The 19,863-nt window shown below is 41.7% G+C and overlaps 1 protein-coding gene across 3 annotated transcripts in view; it reads right to left on the reverse strand.

Annotated features, from left to right (window-relative positions):
* Positions 1 to 13,678, reverse strand: part of LOC129863834 (microtubule-associated serine/threonine-protein kinase 3-like) — a 176,616-nt gene extending 162,938 nt beyond the window's left edge. For 2 of the 3 annotated variants that reach the window (XM_055936138.1, XM_055936137.1), the window contains exon 1: positions 12,945 to 13,678. In XM_055936138.1, coding sequence (XP_055792113.1) covers positions 12,945 to 13,199 — 255 coding nt within the window. In that variant the 5' untranslated portion in view covers positions 13,200 to 13,678. The remainder of the gene's footprint in view (positions 1 to 12,944) is intronic. The other variant, XM_055936141.1, reaches the window with a different exon arrangement.
* Positions 13,679 to 19,863: the final 6,185 nt, after the last annotated feature.

The raw sequence follows: 19,863 nt of genomic DNA on the forward strand, positions 1-19,863 counted from the left end.
CCACCATTATTGATGGAGGCCCTTTTTTCACAATGAGTAGTTGGCGAGGTGACTTCAGAATTCATCAGGCAATCCGATGAGGCTGACAAAGCTCAGCCCTCAGAAGTCGTCTGTCTAGGCTACTGTAGGTTCTACACGGCACAACCAATCTGACTGCGAGATACGCCACCATTCATTTTCACATACAAGACGGAAAGATTTATTGGTTAGAGAGTGGACAAGGAAAGATCACCGTCATGGCCATAGCAGCAAACCCACAACAGTGGGGTGTTATGGTAACGCTCATTCAAAACAAGTGGACATACAACAAAACTCCTTTGAATTATAACCTAGTGTGCATAACAATATGGTAATTTTTAGCAAGGCACATTTATCCAAGCGACTAACAGTAACCACATTCAATAGGCCTACAGTATATGTGGCCTATGCAGGAATCAAACCAACCAAGACTCTGGTGTTACCAGCATGCTCAAACCCACTGAGCCATTGAAACCACATACTATAGCCTTTCATACAATCCTATCAGACTAACATTTGACTAGTGATCAAAAAGAAGCGGTCTTCCTCATGTGCATAATAACACATAGAATTATGAACAACGGCAGAGAACAAAGCTGCCTATGACATTTCATTGCTGTCCAGCACAATCTGTAATAAAGTTCACGACAGCCAGCGAGTAGTTTCAGCCACTGGGTGTATTTCACTCTCTCAGACACATGGCCCTCGTCTAATCAATTGGTTTAAACCAAGAGGACATATTTTCTATAGCCAAGGCATCCTCCCAGTAAACCACCTCAGAAATAGCCTGGTAAATGTGGATTCATTACATAACGATCATTAAAAACAAAAAGGTACTGGGGTCTCTTCAATCCAAATGAATAAAGACAAAACTTAACTTATTCTGTACTTGGGCACTTTATTGTCTTGACTTTGCCTTGGTTACCTGTTTTGATTGACCCTTGGGACTCTTTTAGCACTTCAGCCACTCAACATCCCAAGAGTATGCCAGTGATGAAAGACTAGCAGATTAGGTGCCCCTTGCAACCCCAGAGTGGCCAGATCATCAACAAATCATCAGGGCCATTGAGTGCATGGGCCCTGGTCAAATGTAGTGCACTATATTAGGTTGCTATTTGCTGTAACCTGAGTCCTCCATTAGAGCTGTGATTCCCATGACTCGGAGGGTGCCACCTTAAGCAACACTGTCCCATTCTCACATTCCCTTGGCCGGACCATGCTTCAACTGATACACACACACAGATATTCACAGGTGTGCTTAGAATAGAAAGAGGAGTGGGAGGCCCCGGTGCACAACTGAGCAAGGGGACAAGTACATTAGAGTGTCTAGTTTGAGAAACAGATGCCTCACAAGTCCTCAACTGGCAGCTTCATTAAATAGTACCCACAAAACAACAGTCTCAACATCACTTGCTCACATTGTATATAGACTTATATTTCTACTGTATTATTGACTATGTTTGTTTTACTCCATGTGTAACTGTGTTGTATGTGTCGAACTGCTATGCTTTATCTTGGCCAGATCGCAGTTGTAAATGAGAACTTGTTCTCAACTTGCCTACCTGGTTAAATAAAGGTGAAATAAATAAAATAAATTTTAAAAAGAGGTGACTCTGGGATGCTGGCCTTCTAGTCAAGAGTTGCAAAGAAAAAGCCATATCTCAGACTGGCCAATAAAAATAAAATATTAAGATGGGCAAAAGAACAGACACTGGACAGAGGAACTCTGCCTAAAAGGCCAGCATCCCGGATAGAGAAATGAACATTAAATGATCTGCCAACAGCTCTGGTGGACATTCCTGCAGTCAGCATACCAATTGCACCCTCACTCAAAACTTGAGACATCTGTGGTATTGAGTTGTGTGATGACAACTGCACATTTTAGTGTGGCCTCTTATTGCCCCGAGCACAAGGTGCCCCTGTGTAACGATCATGCTGTTTAATCAGCTTCTTATATGCCACACGTGTCAGGTGGATGGATTATCTCGGGAAAGTAGAAATGCTCACTAATAGGGATGTAAACAAATTTGTCCACAACATTTTAGAGAAATACACTTTTGTGCACATAGAACATTTTATTTCAGCTCATGAAACATGGGACCAACACATTACATGTTGCATTCATATTGTTGTTCAGTGTAGTATTTCTGATTGGCTTAATGCACCACCACTAATGAGCTGTTGGGCCTCTCAAAGTAAATGTTTTCACCTCAAACAGCAAGCAAACAAAGACTGTTTTTACATCCATTGAGATGACAATTCCTCAATGCATTTGAAAAATCTTTCCAGCCCTCTCCTTTTCGATAACCACTCAGCGTGAAAGGGAAAATGTCATGCTCTGATCCAGTGGAAACATCATAAAATAGGATTACCTGATTACTTGTTATCCCTTGCACAAATAGCCTACAGCTGTGTCTGTCCTGAGGTCACTGGGTGGAAAACTCTGAGGGCCCAGAATATTTTATACGATGTTGCACGGCGCTTCAGGCCAGACCCAAGTTAATAGCGGATACAGTGTTTCAAGTTCATTACAGACAGGCCATGCGTAGCCAATGTGATTGATAGGATATACATTTTTCTCTTCTTTTTCTTTTCTTTTTTTAAAATCAGGATATTTTCTACCTGCAGGCTGCAATGTTTTTATTTGTTGGCTTAATGTAGGCTATTATTACATAGTTGGAAATGGCAATAGAAGTACCTTTTTAGTTTTGTATTATTTTCATTTAGATTTGGATAGAATTTTGATTAACTACATGACAATGATTGAGATAAAAATACCTTATTATAAATGAAACTGATCCACGAAAATGTGCATATGAAAACCATAACTGGCACGCAGATCGGTAGAAAGTGAGATAAATTGGCATTCAACATGAAAGTTTGCTGACTCCTCCTGTAGCCTATTACCAGCAACTTCAGATAGCACTTTTGTTTTCCCAAATTCTGCCTCAGGAGCATCATTAACTTTCTTTGGTATGAAACAATACTTCGTTGTGATAATTTACAATTATGGACTGTTAATGAAACCATAGGATGTGGTGAAAACAAGTCCATCCAAGTTATCTTGGCTTTAAAACCTTGATTTTATACCTCATATTCTTCCATCCAACACCACCCCCCAACATGAAGAGAAAGAGAACAGATTTTTCAAAAGCTGATATTCTCTTTACCCAGCCACGGTGAAAGAATTAGAGCAGATATTTTCCATAGTCCCATATAGAAGGTGGATAACAAGCTGTGGTTACATAACAAGGCATTACTCATTCAAAAGCACCAAAATCCAGGTAGACTCCAGCAGCAGATTAAAATTCCACTGCTGTATTATACTGTAGTAGACGGTGAAAACACAACTAGAGGCCACAGCCCACATAAAACAAGGACTTTAGAAACACCACTAACCACCAACTGCAATCCAGAGTCAACTGCTCCAATGTGTCTTACCGCAATAACACTGTATTACTGTATTATATTTCATCGCGTAGTCTTACCTGAAGTGATTTGAATTCTTCAGAGCATTCTATGGTCCAACTCTCTGATAATGCACTGATCAAAAAAAAAAAAAATACAACATGAAACAATTTCAAAGATTTTACTGAGTTACGTATAGGTCTCCAGAGCCTAACGGATTTCACATGACTGGGAATACAGATATGTATCTGTTAATCACGGATACCTTTAAATAAATAAAAGTAGGGGCGTGGATCAGAAAACCAGTCAGTATCTGGTGTGACCACCATTTGCCTCATGCAGCGCGACATCTCCTTCGCAGAGTTGATCAGGCTGTTGATTGTGGCCTGTGGAATGTGAACCCAATCCTCTTTAATGGCAGTGCAAGTTGCTGGATATTTTTTTTATTTAACTAGGCAAGTCAGTTAAGAACAAATTCTTATTTACAATGACGGCCTAGGAACAGTGGGTTAACTGCCTTGTTCAGTGGAAGAATGACAGATGTTTACCTTGTCAGCTCCGGGATTCGATCTAGCAACCTTTCAGGTTATTGGCCCAATGCTCTAACCACTAAGCTACCTGCCACCCCATAGGCGAGAACTGGAACACACTGTCGTACATATCGATGCAGAGCATCCCAAACTTGCTCTATGGGTGACATGTCTGGTGAGTATGCAGGCCATGGAAGAACTGGGACATGTTCAGCTTCCAGGAATTGTGTACAGATCCTTGCGACATGGGGCCGTGCATTATCATGCTGAAACATGAGGTGATGGAGGTGGATGAATGGCACGACAATGGGCCTGAGGATCTCATCATGGCAATGTTCCCTCAAAATTGTTTTTGTTCATCACTGAACAAATTTCATGTCGGCTGAGCGCATACGAAATTGTTTGACTACAGAGGTAGCAAAACTGTACTTCAAATCTATGATACTCCCCCACTTAACATACTGCTTGACTAGTTGGGCCCAAGCTTGCTGTACAACATTAAAATCTATTCAGTCTGTCTACAAACAGGCTCTCAAAGTGCTTGATAGGAAGCCCAATAGCCATCATCACTGTTACATCCTCAGAAAGCATGAGCTCCTGAGTTGGGAAAATCTTGTGCAATACACCGACGCATGTCTTGTATTCAAGATCCTAAATGGTCTGGCTCCCCCTCCACTCAGTATTTTGGTTAAACAGAAAACCCAAACATATGGCAGCAGATCCACAAGGTCTGCCATGAGAGGTGACTGTATAGTTCCCTTAAGGAAAAGCACCTTTAGTAAATCCGCTTTCTCTGTGAGAGGTTCCCATGTCTGGAATACACTGCCATCAGACACACATAACTGCACCACATATCACACTTTCACAAAATGCATGAAGACATGGCTAAAGGTCAATCAGATTTGTGAACATAATCCCTAGCTGTGTATTTCCGCTTTCCATGTTGTCTGTTGCTTGTGAGGTGTGGAAACACTTTGTTGCTTTTATGAATTTTGTCTTGCTGCTTTATGTCCTATGTTGCTTTGTCTGTATGCTTGTCCTATGTGTCTCTGCGTGTGCTCACTGCTCAATGATTGTCTATATTGTAATTGTTTTTAATAACCTGCCCAGGGACTGAGGTTGAAAATTAGCCAGCTAGCTAAAACCTGCACTTTTACTGAAATGTTAAATATTGTGCTCTGCCCCTGTAAAAAATAAAATAAACTCAAACGTTGTGAAAATTCTGTGCAACTTCCAGTGCGCGTTAAAGTTAAAGTTTTAACAGTGGCCAAGTAGGCTACTGTGGCTATTTGATCATAATGTAGTGCTACCAGAGTGGCCTACCATCAAAAACAATGGAGAACATACATCCCATAACATTTTTAACATGGAAATAGCTGTTCTATCATTCAGCCTACAGTAGCAGCCAATGTGGGGTGTTCAATGTAGGCCTACATTCCATGAGACTTTTGAAAAATAACATGCAGGTCAGTACAGGTGCATCAAAGCTGGGATCGAGAGACTAGAAAAAAACTTCTATCTCAAGGTCAACAGACTGTTAAATAGCCATCACTAGCCGGCTACCACCCAGCTACTCAACCCTGCACATTAGAAGCTGCTGCTCTATATACATAGACATGGAATCACTGGCCACTAACTTCTTGTGAATAGGGGGCCGCTGTTTTCACTTTGTAAAAAATCGTGCCCAAATTAAACAGCCTCGTACTCTGTTCTAGATCATACAATATGCATATTATTATTACTATTGGATAGAAAACACTCTGAAGTTTCTAAAACTGTTTGAATTATATCTGTGAGTAAAACAGAACTCATTTGGCAGCAAACTTCTATACAGGAAGTGAAAATTCTGAAAATGAGGCTCTGTGTCAGGGCCTGCCTATTCAACTGGCTTTAATTTATGGATCTGTATGCACTTCATACGCCTTCCACTAGATGTCAACAGGCAGTGGAAGGTTGAATGGGGTGTCTAGCTTGATGTGAGGCCGAATAAGGGGTTTATATGCACTAAGTTGACGGTGCCTTTAAACAGCTTGGAAAATTCCAGAAAATTATGTCATGGCTTTAGAAGCTTCTGATAGGCTAATTGACATCATTTGAGTCAATTGGAGGTGTACCTGTGGATGCATTTCTAGGCCTACCTTCAAACTCAGTGCCTCTTTTCTTGACATCATGGCTGATTTCTTTTGATTTTCCCAAGACCTCAGAAAACAAATTGTAGACCTCCACAAGTCTGGTTCATCCTTGGGAGCAATTTCCAAACGCCTGACGGTACCACGTTCATCTGTACAAACAATAGCAGACAAGAATACAGACCATGGGACCACGCAGCCGTCATACCGCTCAGGAAGGAGACGTGTTCTGTCTCCTAGAGATGAACGTACTTTGGTGCAAAAAGTGCAAATCAATCCCAGAACAGCAGCAAAGGACCTTGTGAAGATGCTGGAAGAAACAGGTACAACATAATCTATATCCACAGTAAAACTAGTCCTATAGACATAACCTGAAAGTCCGCTCAGCAAGGAAGAAGCCACTGCTCCAAAACCACCATAAAAAAGCCAGACTACGGTTTGCAACTGCAGATGGGGACAAAGATCATAGTTTTTGGAGAAATGTCCTCTGGTCTGATGAAACTAAAATAGAACTGTTTGGCCATAAAGACCATCGTTATGTTTGGAGGAAAAAGGGGGAGGCTTGCAAGCCGAAGAAGACCATCCCAACCGTGAAGCACGTGGTGGCAGCATCATGTTGTGGGGGTGCTTTGCTGCCGACCTTTGTTATTCTAACTTCCGCGACGCATACAAAGCCCTCCTCCGCCCTCCTTTCGGGAAACTTAGACCACGACTCCATTTTGTTGCTCCCAGCCTATAGACAGAAACTAAAAACAGGAAACGCCTGTGCTCAGGTCTGTTCAATGCTGGTCCAACCACTTGGATTCCACGCTTCAAGATGGCTTCGATCACGTGGACTGGGATATGTTCCGCATAGCGTCGGACAATAACATTGAAGAATACGCTGATTCGGTGAGCGAGTTTATTAGCAAGTGCATTGGTGATGTTGTACCCACAGCGACAATTAAAACTTTCCCCAACCAGAAACCGTGTATTAATGGCAGCATTCGTGCAAAACTTAAAGCGCAAACCACTGCTTTTAATCATGGAAACATGACCGAATACAAACAGTGTAGGTATTCCCTCCGCAATCAAACAAGCTAAGCGTCAGTATAGAGACAAAGTAGAGTCGCAATTCAACGGCTCAGACACAAGAGGTATGTGGCAGGGTCTACAGTCAAACACAGACTACAAAAAGAAAACCAGCACCGTCACGGACCACGATGTCTTGCTCCCAGACAAACTAAACTTCTTTGCTCGCTTTGAGGACAATACTGTGCCACCGACACAGCCCGCTACCAAAACCTGCAGGATGTCCTTCATTGCAGCCAACGTGAGGAAAACATTTAAACATGTTAACCCTCGCAAGGTTGCCGGCCCAGACGGCATCCCTAGCCGTGTTCTCAGAGCATGCGCAGACCAGCTTGCTGATGTGTTTACGGACATATTCAATCAATCCTTATTCCAGTCTGCTGTTCCCACATGCTTCAAGAGGGCCATCATTGTTCCTGTTCCCAAGAAAGCTAACTGAGCTAAACGACTATCGCCCCGTAGCACTCACTTCCGTCATCATAAAGGGCTTTGAGAGACTAGTCAAGGACCATATCACCTTCACCATACCTGACACCCTAGACCCACAATTTGCTTACCGACCCAATAGGTCCACAGACGACGCAATCGCAATCACACTGCCCTAACCCATCTGGACAAAAGGAATACCTATGCAAGAATGCTGTTCATCGACTACAGCTCAACATTTAACACCATAGTACCCTCCAAACTCGTCATTAAGCTCGAGACCCTGGGTCTTGACCCCGTCCTGTGCAACTGGGTCCTGGACATCCTGACGGGTGCCCCCAGGTGGTGAGGGTAGAAACAACATATCCACCCCACTGATCTGCAACACGGAGGCCCCACAAGGGTGCATTCTCAGCCCCCTCCTGTACTCCCTGTTCACCCATGACTGCGTGGCCATGCACACCTCCAACTCAAATCATCAAGTTTGCAGATGACACTACAGTGGTAGGCTTGATTACCAACAACGACGAGATGGCCTACAGGGAGGGGAGGGCCCTCGGAGTGTGGTGTCAGGTAAATAACCTCACACTCAATGTCAACAAAACAAAGGAGATGATCATGAACTTCAGGAAACAGCAAAGGGAGCAGGCCCCTACCCACATCGACGGGACAGTAGTGGAGAATGTGGAAAGTTTTAAGATCCTTGGCGTGCACATCACGGACAAACTGAAATGGTCCACCTACACAGACAGCGTGGTGAAGAAGGCGCAGCAGTGCTTCTTCAACCTCAGGAGGCTGAAGTAATTCGGCTTGTCACCAAAAACACTCAAACTTTAACAGATGCACAATCGAGAGCATCCTGTAGGGCTGTATCACAGCCTGGTACGGCAACTGCTCCGCCCACAACCGTAAGGCTCTCCAGAGGGTAGTGAGGTCTGCACAACGCATCACCGGGGGCAAACTACCTGCCCTCCATGACACCTACAGCACCCAATGTCACGGGAAGGCCAAAAAGATCATCAAGGACAGCAACCACCCAAGCCACTGCCTGTTCACCCCACTATCGTCCAGAAGGCGAGGTCAGTACAGGTGCATCAAAGCTGGGACCGAGAGACTGAAAGACAGCTTCTATCTCAAGGCCATCAGACTGTTAAACAGCATCACTAACATTGAGTGGCTGCTGCCAACATACTGACTCATCTCTAGCCACTTCAATAATTAAAAATTGGATGTAATAAATGTATCACTAGCCACTTTAAACAATGACACTTTATATAATGTTTACATACATATGAAATGAGTAATGTAGGGTATCTACTGCACTCTATACGACCTACTGCATTTTGCCTATGCCGTTCGGCCATCGCGCATCCATATATTTTTATGTACATATTCTTAAATCATTCCTTTAAACTTGTGTGTATTAGGTAGTTGTTGTGAAATTGTTTGATCACTTGTTAGATATTACTGCATAGTCGGAACTAGAAGCACAAGCATTTCGCTACACTCGCATTAACATCTGCTAACCATGTGTATGTGACAAATAAGATTTGATGTCAGTCAGGAAGTTAAAGCTTGGTCGCAAATGGGTTTTCCAAATGGACAATGACCCAAAGCATACTTCCAAAGTTGTGGCAAAATGGCTTAAGGACAACAAAGTCAAGGTATTGGAGTGGCCATCACAAAGCCCCGACCTCAATCCTGTCGAAAATGTGTGGGCAGAACAGAAAAGGCGTGTGCGAGAAAGGAGCCCTACAAACCTGACTCAGTTACACCAGCTCTGTCAGGAGGAATGGGCCAAAATTCACCCAACTTATTGTGGGAAGCTTGTGGAAGGCTACCCAAAACGTTTGACCCAAGTTAAACAATTTAAAGCAATGCTACCAAATACTAATCGAGTGCATGTAAACTTCTGACCCACTGGGAATGTGATGAAAGAAACAAAAGCTGAAATAAATCACTACTATTATTCTGACATTTCACACTCTTAAAATAAAGTGGTGATCCTAACTGACCTAAAACAGGGAATTTTTACTAGGATTAACTGTCAGGAATTGTGAAAAACTGAGTTTAAATGTATTTGGCTAAGGTGTATGTAAACCTCTGACTTCAACTGTATACCTTAATATCTCCAAAATATAGACTTATCTTTCATTTGACACCCAATTTTAAATGCTCTTATGAATTTCACATGTTGGTGCTCATGGATCCTTTTACATGGAAATGACCAATTATCAATTCATTGCTTGAAAATTACCATCACTTGGAAGCGCTATAGATTGGAGAAGAGATGTGTGTTGGAGGGAAAGTTTGTGTGTAGGCCTGCACAGCTCATTAGAATCACAAAAGGAGAATCCACAACAAAGTGATTGGTGTGAAAATAAGAATAAACATATAAGCCCATTTCTCTAACACAAGGGAAATTATGCATACATACAGGGATATTGAGGAGTAGCAAACAAGCTGATCTGATCTAGAAGGAACCCAGAATTCCTGATCAGCCCACAGACATGAAAAAACATGACTGTATAAACACCTGGAAAATGTATTAGTTCTAGTGTTCAAATGAGGACATTTTCACATGGCACAGTGGTAGAGTAAGTAACATTCCAGGGACCTGGGCTTGTGGAAGGACCACAAGTTGACAAAAACTGTTCTAGTCTGGTATTGAAATCCAAAAGGGTTGTTCCACCTCAAAAAGCACAAGAAAGAAGATTACCACCCACCATCTCAGACAGTTCTGAAATCGTTTCTGTAGCTAGCAACAGATACGATTAGCATTCCTGAAACATTATATTGTTTAAATATAATCCGATCTCAGAAAAACAGAGAACTGATACTGTATACTGGATGATGGGTGGGATTGGCAAGGGTGTGAGGGGTCCATGGGTGTCTTTTTTGGTGGGGGGATTCCTCATGTCTCACACCTTGGTAGGAAAATCGGATGTTGGGTACTATATTTATTGAATATTATCTGAATCTTACACATTAAAATGACAATTTTGGGCACAATCAATTAGCGTAATTTCCCAGAGATAAAATTACCCGTTTCTAACCACAGAAACAATCTGATGTGGGTGTCATGGCTTGCTGAAATGACATGGAACAACTCAAAAGGTAAAACCACATCCTTTTCTCAATCATCCCACCCAGATGTTTGAAATGTATTGCTACGTTTGAGGACACTGAAATAATCTGCTGTATAAATTGCAGAGGGGCACAGGATCATCTGTTTTATTACTCTGCACAAAACTCTGAGTTGTGTGTGAGCAACTGCAACAATGTTTGCCAAGTTCGCCGATATTTCATAGAATCAAAACATCCGTCTCCAAATAAGAACTGTTTAAGTTACCAGGACTCTTTCGAACACAGTAGCCTCCAGGACCTGTCCTTACATGCCAAACATTTTTTTTTTACCGTTATTTTACCAGGTAAATTGACTGAGAACACATTCTCATTTGCAGCAACGACCTGGGGAATAGTTACAGGGGAGTGGAGGGGGATGAATGAGCCAATTGTAAACTGGGGATTATTAGGTGACCATGATGGTTTGAGGGCCAGATTGGGAATTTAGCCAGGACACCGGGGTTAACACCCCTACTCTTACGATAAGTGCCATGGGATCTTTAATGACCTCAGAGAGTCAGGACACCCGTTTAACGTCCCATCCGAAAGACGGCACCCTACACAGGGCAGTGTCCCCAATCACTACCCTGGGGCATTGGGATATTTTTTAGACCAGAGGAAAGAGTGCCTCCTACTGGCCCTCCAACACCACCTCATACATAACTGTAGCCATATCTGGCAGGACCACCAGTTCGCAGCTTTCATGAGGTAAGTATAGACAGACAGTACTGCTAAGATGCAGCTGGATTGATAAACACAGGGTTCAATTCAAATTTGCAGCGTTTCATTTTTCATGCAGTAGACTTTTTTTCCCCCCAATGGCCAAAAAACTCAGGATGATTTTGTGGTACTGTAAAAACATGCAACTACCAGTTAAGACTCCACTCACAGATAGATGGTACCCATTTTTAGAATAAAAAGCATGTACGTAAGTGGGCGGGTAGTTGTTCATAAACAAAGATGTGCATAAATTCAGCTATGGCGTGTGTTCTGTTTGAAATACAAGCACAGCCTGAGGAGGAGATGTCACAGACAAGCCACTCATCCCAGAAGCCTTTCCATATTTAACGCCCTTAATGGAATGACATAGCTAAAGTTACAGGTCAGAGATTAGAGGTTAGGGGTCAGGCCGTGTCACTGGCTCATGTCCCCAATGGTGGTAACCTGACATGGCTTTAAAGGGGGCACTGACGTGTTGAATTAGCTCTGCCTAGGAGTCGCCTTTAAATACAGATTGGAAATTTCCCCCAAGGATCAACCAGACTTGTGGAGGTCTACAATATGTTTTCTGAGGTCTTGGCTGATTTCTTTTGATTTCCCCATGATGTCAAGCAAAGACGCACTGAGTTTGAAGGTAGGCCTAGCAATACATCCACAGGTACTCCTACAATTGACTCAAATGTCAATTAGCCTATCAGAAGCTTCTAAACCATGACATCATTTTCAGGAATTTTCCAAGCGTTTAAAAGGCACAGTCAACTTAATGTAAAACTTCTGACCCACTGGAATTGTGATACAGTGAATTATAAGTGAAATAATCTGTCTGTAAACAATTGTTGGAAAAATTACTTGTGTCATGCACAAAGTAGATGTCCTAACCGACTTGCCAAAACTATAGTTTGTTAACAAGAAATGTGTGTAGTCGTTGAAAAACGAGTTTTAATAACTCCAACCTAAGTGTATGTAAACTTCCCGACTTCAACTGTATGTTCAAATCTTTCCAAAGCTGAGCCAAGTCAAAAACACATGTACATCGATCAAGTCAATAGGCATGCTTCGTAGTATGCTAAGAAAAAATACATACATGAAGCCAATGTTATCACATAGGACTCGAGCAACAGGCTAGAGACTTGCCCTCACAAATTGACTTGGGGAATTCCAATATCCCCCTGACAGCTAACCATATGAATCGGTCAACTTACTGTGTCACTATTACTGCTGGGGATTCTCTAATCAAAAAATTATTTAAACTGACGAAACTGTAAAGCTCGGGGGGTGGGTGGATAAAAACTAATATAACAGTTTTTATTCAGCTAAAATATTATACTCTGAATAATACTTTAGCTGAATAAAGTAACAATTTCTTATTTCTCACAAGCAGTGCACATACGCAACAAGGCATGATGGTTGTCACTTTTGCGAGGGCGCACACACCTGCCATTCAAGCCACTCAACCCAAAGACATTGACATTACTACTAACGTTTAATGGGTAAATTACACTTTTGCACTCTTTACCATTTTGTCGCCTCCTTCCCCATGTTCTTTATTCTCTGGTTCCACCGCCTCGTCGTCTGCCACACTCTTTTCTTCCTTCCCTTCTGTTTTTAGAGTGACGAAGTCTGAAGTTTGTTGGTTGTTGAAATACTCGTAATATTGGTGCACTTCTTCTAAACAGATGTCTATACCTTCTCCCTCTGACAAGGTTTCGGAGCCTGAAGACGACTGGCTCCCGGTGTCGCTTCCAAAAGTCTCGAAGTGTTGTGCCTCCATAATGTTAGAGTCCACTAACACCCATCACGCCAGTTTCGGTCTATCAATATAAGTCACCGCGTATTATTGGTTAAAATGTTTACCCAGAGTAACGTCTACCTGTACACCGTTTAAGTCATATTGAGGGTTGAATGCACCGTGTTGCACGAACACCGTTGAAAAGTTCCATTCAGTGGAAGTTCCAAGGCTACAACACGGACACAGCCGTCTCATCCTTGGCTGCGTGCAATGCTGTTAGTAGCAAAAAGCGCCTGGAGTTGGTTTCATTTCATAACTCTGCCGACCAAAAGATCCGCTGTGCGCCGACAATCCTTGTAATATGAATTCTTACTGACATCCACCAGTGGCGTGTATTCTTAATAAATAAAAACGGAATAATGCATCTCTCTGTTTCATAATTTCCCTTCAATTCGCAAGAGGCAGACTGTATCTCACATGAGAAAACATCCGAGCGAGCTAAACAACGCCCCTCTGTCTCTGGACGTGTAGGCCATCTATCTGATGCTGTCTGGGCCGAACAGAGTATGACATTGTTGCTGCCCATAGCATTGAAAGCAAGGGAAGCCAGCGAGCATTTGGCCTCCCTTGATAAAAAAAGTATACAAAATTAGCCAGCTCAACTGTGAATGGTCCTGGCCCTCCCCCAAATTAGGCATGGATGGAGACGGGGATTTGGACTTGTGGTTTTACTTAATTCTCCATACTGGCCAATGATTATAAAGGCGATTCATTAATTAACCATTCATTCATACATTGTTGTGCCACTGGCTTGAAAGGTAGCTAGCTGTAGAAGGCTAATGTTAACTAGCTAACGTTGCCCATAAATGGAAGTTTGATTAGCAAGCAAGCATTTTAGCCAGATAGCCTAGGACAACAAAAAATTGAAGCGTGTACTATATGATGGAATGATAGACGTTTCGTCAACATGAAAGAGAGGATGGCGGCATTGGCGTTTCTCTGCAAGTAGGCTGAGTCAACATGTTTTTCTACTTGCACAAACGCACACACTGAAATCAGAACCATAAACAGCCACATCATATTTAGCTTACATTGATTGGACTAAATTGTTTTTGGTATCTTTTAGTTGTCACTATTAGACTAAGCAGAGGTGGTTTGATGATGTTGAAGTTGAAATGGTGCTGGAATAGTGGAGGCAGCTCATGTTTTCTTTGCAACTTGGGGTAACTCTCTGTGGTTCTAAATCAATAGTTGTTTAGTGGTCCGTAAATGTCAGAAACATTAACTTGCTTGACCATGCTGTAGGTCATTGTTTATAACATGCAATATTAAGGACTTCACTGGACGGAGGTTGCTATACGGTTTTGTGATAAAACAAAGGTGTGGTTGAATTTATTCTGCCACTGTGACTTCTTATTGTCTCGGCCTTTAGGCCTATAGGCTATATCACGGTCGCAAGGCATCTGAATTAACAGGTTATTGAGCAAACAACGCAATTATCACAACGTGGTTGTAATATGGCTTTTTTTTTGGGGGGGGGGGGGGGGGGTTGGCTTCCCCAGTGATTCTTTTTTACACATGCACCGCTACTGACATCCACACTCATCATATTACATTGGTACCATGTGTGTAACACTCAATACGATGAGAGAGAATTGTGTGAGCTCTGCTCCTGTTGACACCCAGATCATTTTTATCTGGATTTCTAGACACATTTTAGCATGGAAACTTTTTTGCATAGTGGTGCTTTTCCATCTAGATCCCTGCACCAGGGTGTCGCCAGTGTCTTATATTAAAGTAAGCTCTAGTGTTATTGTGTTTACATCATAAGTTTGACACTAAAACTGCGTTTTCAAAACTGGGGGTCGCGGCCTGATTTGAAAATGGGGTTGCGAGAGAAACTCTGAAAGAAATGTGTGGTTAAAGTAGTCCTGTCTAGCTAGCTAGCTAGCTAGCTTACAAATGTTGCTCATATTCTAATCACACTATCTATCCAGCATATAGTTTATAATATGACTGCCTTCATATATTTGATTTAAATAATCAACTTTGCTTACATTATTAATACATTGATAAAGAACCCCTTTGTTAATCCAAGAGTGTATGCTTTTATTAAAGACATCATTTCCTCTTGCATCTAGCTAGCATTTAGTTTGCAACAACAAAAGTTTTTATGAACCTTGCTGTTTGCCACTCTGACCTCGGCAACAATGTTGCAAAATACGAATTCGATCTACCCTTGCTATAGAGAGTTAGCGGTGTCAACGGTCAGTTAGTCATTTTTCTGATCAGGCAAAATCATGCAGCAGCATCATTAATATGGATATAAATGTCAATGCAAAACAGCTAAAACAAATGAAAAGGGAGCTAGATAGTCATCTCAGAGTTTGATTTGGCTGGGTTAAGTTTTGCTAGCTGTTGTTTGCTAAAATCCACATATCACAGGTTCTTTGCTTTCACAGGGAATATACAGTACCGGTCAAAAGTTTGGACACACATACTCATTCAAGGGTTTTACTTTATTTTTACTATTTTCTACATTGTAGAATAACAGTGAAGACATCACAACTATGAAATAAAAAATATGGAATCATGTAGTAACCAAAAATGTGTTGAACAAATCAAAATATATTAAATTTTTTGATTCTTCAAAGTAGCCACCCTTTGCCTTGTCAGCTTTGCACACTGCTTCCCGACTCTCAGCGCACTCGTTACAATCCCAAACCATCTCAATTGGGTTGAGGTTGGGTGATTGTGGAGGCCAGGTCATCTGATGCAGCACTCCATCACTCTCCTTCTTGGTCAAATAGCACAGCCTGGAGGTGTGTTGGGTCATTGTCTTGTTGAAAAACAAATGATAGTCCCACTAAGCGCAAACCAAATGGGATGGTGTATCACTGCAGAATGCTGTGGTAGCCATGCTGGTTAAGTGTGCCTTAAATTCTAAATAAATCACTGACAGTGTCACCAGCAAAGCACCATCACACCTCCTCCTCCATGCTTCACGTGGCAACCACACATGCAGAGATCATCCGTTCACCTACTCTGGGTCTCACAAAGACACGGCGGTTGGAAACAAAAATAAAAAATGTGGACTCATCAAACCAAAGGACAGATTTCCACCGGTCTAATGTCCATTGCTCGTGTTTCTTGGCCCAAGCAAGTCTCTCCTTATTATTTGTGTCCTTTAGTAGTGGTTTCTTTGCAGCAATTCAACCTTTAAGGCCTGATTCACGCAGTCTCCTCTGAACAGTTGATGTTGAGATATGTCTGTTACTTATTTGGGCAGCAATTTCTGAGGCTGGTAACACTAATGAACTTATCCTCTGCAGTAGAGGTAACTCTGGGTCTTCCTTTCCTGTGGCGGTCCTCATGAGAGCAAGTTTCATCATATCGTCTCACCTTTATGCTAAGGGTCAAAATGCACTTTCAATGGGTTGCTACTTCCAACTCCACCCCAGCTATTCCTACTGAATCACTACATTGGTGGCAGGCAGTAGTGGGATAACCCCCCAGTCTCTCAGGCCTGTGTTGGACCTGATTTTCGTTTAGCTTGTTCATATTCAGATATCTATCAATGCTGAGCTCTTTTATCACATTGTTGTTTGCTGATGTGTTTTCTTTCCCTAATGCACTGTATCTATCATCTGTAGATGTTGACTCACATACTGTAATGAATTACATGCCTCTTAACTACTACTACACAAACACACATAGAGGTTAGGAGAATAGGGCACTGGAATAATTTGAAATTGTGATAAACAACTGAAAAACGGGTCTGTTTCATTTGAGGAAGTGAGTAATATGCGATGTCCCGGTACTTGTTTCCGCAATAATGATTTGCAATCGTTACAGAAGATGGATGCAACCAGCTCCAAAGCCTTTAGAATTGGGTAAACATACTGTAAAATATACATGGAATTTTTTTAAGAAGGTTATACCAAGGATGATTTTGCTATTTAATTTGGAATTGTAAGACCCCTTGAAGTATAAAAATAAAATATAAAAAAATAATTTGATGAACATTTTTATTTGGCCTTACTGCTACAGTATTAGCCTATACAAGTGCATTGAATGACAGATTCACTAAATGGACCAACAGATTGTCCCTCCAAAAAATCTGAAGGAAGTTTGTTCTGAAATGTCGGTCCCAAATCAGAGATATTAGAAAGATCAGGAAATTGTGCAATTTTTTAAAAATATGTATTTAACCCCTTATTCTTGTCACTAAACAGGCTCTATATATACAGTACATTACAATCAAATCTTATTTGTCACATGCCCTGAATACAACAGGTGTAGTAGACCTTACAGTGAAATGCTTACTTACAAGCCCTTTACCAACAATGCAGTTTTAAGAAAAATAAGTGTTAAGAAAGTATTTAATAAAATAAACTGAAGTAAAAAAAGAGAAATCGAAAAATAACAAATAATTAAGTAACAACAATAAACAGTAGCGAGGCTATATATAGGTGGTACCGGTACAGAGTCAATGTGCGGGGGCACAGGTTAGTCGAGGCAATTGAGGTAATATGTACATGTAGGTAGAGGTAAAGTGACTATGCATGGATAATAAACAGAGAGTAGCAGCAGCGTAAATATGGGGGTGGGGGGAGGGGGATAATGCAAATAGTCCAGGTAGACATTTGATTAGATGTTCAGCAGTCTTATGGCTTGGGGGTAGAAGCTGTTAAGAAGCCTTTTGGACCTAGACTTGGTGCTCCGGGTATCGCTTGCCATGCGGTAGCAGAGAGAACAGTCTATGACTAGAGTGACTGGAGTTTCTGGCATGCTCGGTCCTCATTTTCCTGTAGTCCTCAATCATCTTCTTTTTCTTGATCACGTTGAGGGAGAGGTTGATATTCTGGCACCACACTGCCAGGTCTCTGACCTCCTCCCTATAGGTTGTCTCATTCTTGTCGGTGATCAGGCCACTGTTGTGTCGTCTGCAAACTTAATGATGGTGTTGGAGTCATGCGTGGCCTTGCAGTCATGGGTGAACAAGGAGTACAGGAGGGGACTGAGCACGCACCCCTGGGGGAACCCGTGTTGAGGATCAGCATGGCAGATTTTTTTAAATCCATTTTAGAATAGGGCTGTCATGTAACAAAATGTGGAAAAAGGGAAGGGGTCTGAATACTTTTCGAATGCACTGTATTTACCCCAGTGATCAGAATTGGTTTAAAGACATATTTTTGTTGCTTTTTGTGTCTTTTCAACCAAAAAGTATTCAACCAAAAAGTATTTAGAAAAAAATTTGTCGTTGACTGCTCAGATCAGATGACATAAAGAGCCGTTGTGTTGAAACACCGTGCGATGTTTAAACGGTGAGAATCGCAGAATGGTGAACTTACTAAATGACTGAAGAGTTTGACTGTGTGATATTAGGTTGCTTCTTGTGTAAATATTTTCCGTCTGGATTTTAATGATTTGTATGTTTTTTGTTTTCTTTCCTGTCAATTCGTCTCCAATTAAGATCCTGCTGAGGCAAAGATCCTGCAATGGCTTGTTGTAATGTACCCCTTTTGGTGCTTAGTAACATAAGAACATAACAACTCAATGATATCGTTTAGATTTGGTTTTTATTTAATCCATGTAGTTGTATTTATTGAATCCATAGTATCATTCACAGCATGTACTATGATCATGTTATTTTTCCATTTACCTGTGATTCCCCCCTTTCTGAGGAAGTGAAGGGAGATATGTATTTGTGCTATCATGTTGTCCACTAGAGTGTAGTGTCAACCAAGAGAATAATGCAAAATACAGCATGAGTGATAGGGACCAGTTCTGACAGGGGTGTCAAACTCAATTCCTGGAGGACCCAGTGTCGGTGGATTTTCGCTCCTCCCTTCTACTTTATTGATCAATTAAGGTAATTGATTAGTTTGGATTAGGAACTCCCCTCACCTTGTTGATAGGTCTTAATTGGGCATGAATTGAAAGGAAATAACAAACACCCTATGAGCACAATACTTTTTGGTTGAAAAGACAGTCAAAAAACGATGAAAATATGTCTTCCAACCAATTCTGATCACTGGGGTAAATACAGTGCATTCGGAAAGTATTCAGACCCCTTCCCTTTTTCCACATTTTGTTACGTTACAGCCCTATTTTAAAATTGTTTTTTTTTTAAACCTCAATCTACACGCAATACCCCATAATGACAAAGCAAAAACAGCGTTTTTGACATTTGCAAATGTATTTAAATAGAAAACAGAAATACCTTATTTACATAAGAATTCAGACAATTTGCTATGAGACTTGAAATTGAGCTCAGGTGCATCCTGTTTCCATTGATCATCCTTTAGATGTTTCTGCAACTTTATTGGAGTCCACCTATGGTAATTCCATTGAATGGACATGATTTGGAAAGGCACACACCTGTCTATATAACGTCCCACAGTTGACAGTGCATGTCAGAGCAAAAACCAAGCCATGTGATCGAAGGAATTGTTCGTAGAACTCCGAGACAGGATTGTGTCGAGGCTCAGATCTGGGGAAGGGTACCAAAACATTTCTGCAGCATTGAAGGTCCCCAAGAACAGTGGGCTCCATCATTCTTAAATGGAAGTTTGGAACCACCGCCCGGTCAAACTGAGCAATCGGGGGAGAAGGGCCTTGATTGGGGAGGTGATCAAGAACCCGATGGTCACTGACAGAGCTCCAGAGTTCCTCTGTGGAGATGGGAGAACCTTCCAGAAGG

The sequence above is a fragment of the Salvelinus fontinalis genome, chromosome 10 (assembly GCF_029448725.1).
Source record: "Salvelinus fontinalis isolate EN_2023a chromosome 10, ASM2944872v1, whole genome shotgun sequence".
Taxonomy (NCBI): Eukaryota; Metazoa; Chordata; class Actinopteri; order Salmoniformes; family Salmonidae; genus Salvelinus; species Salvelinus fontinalis.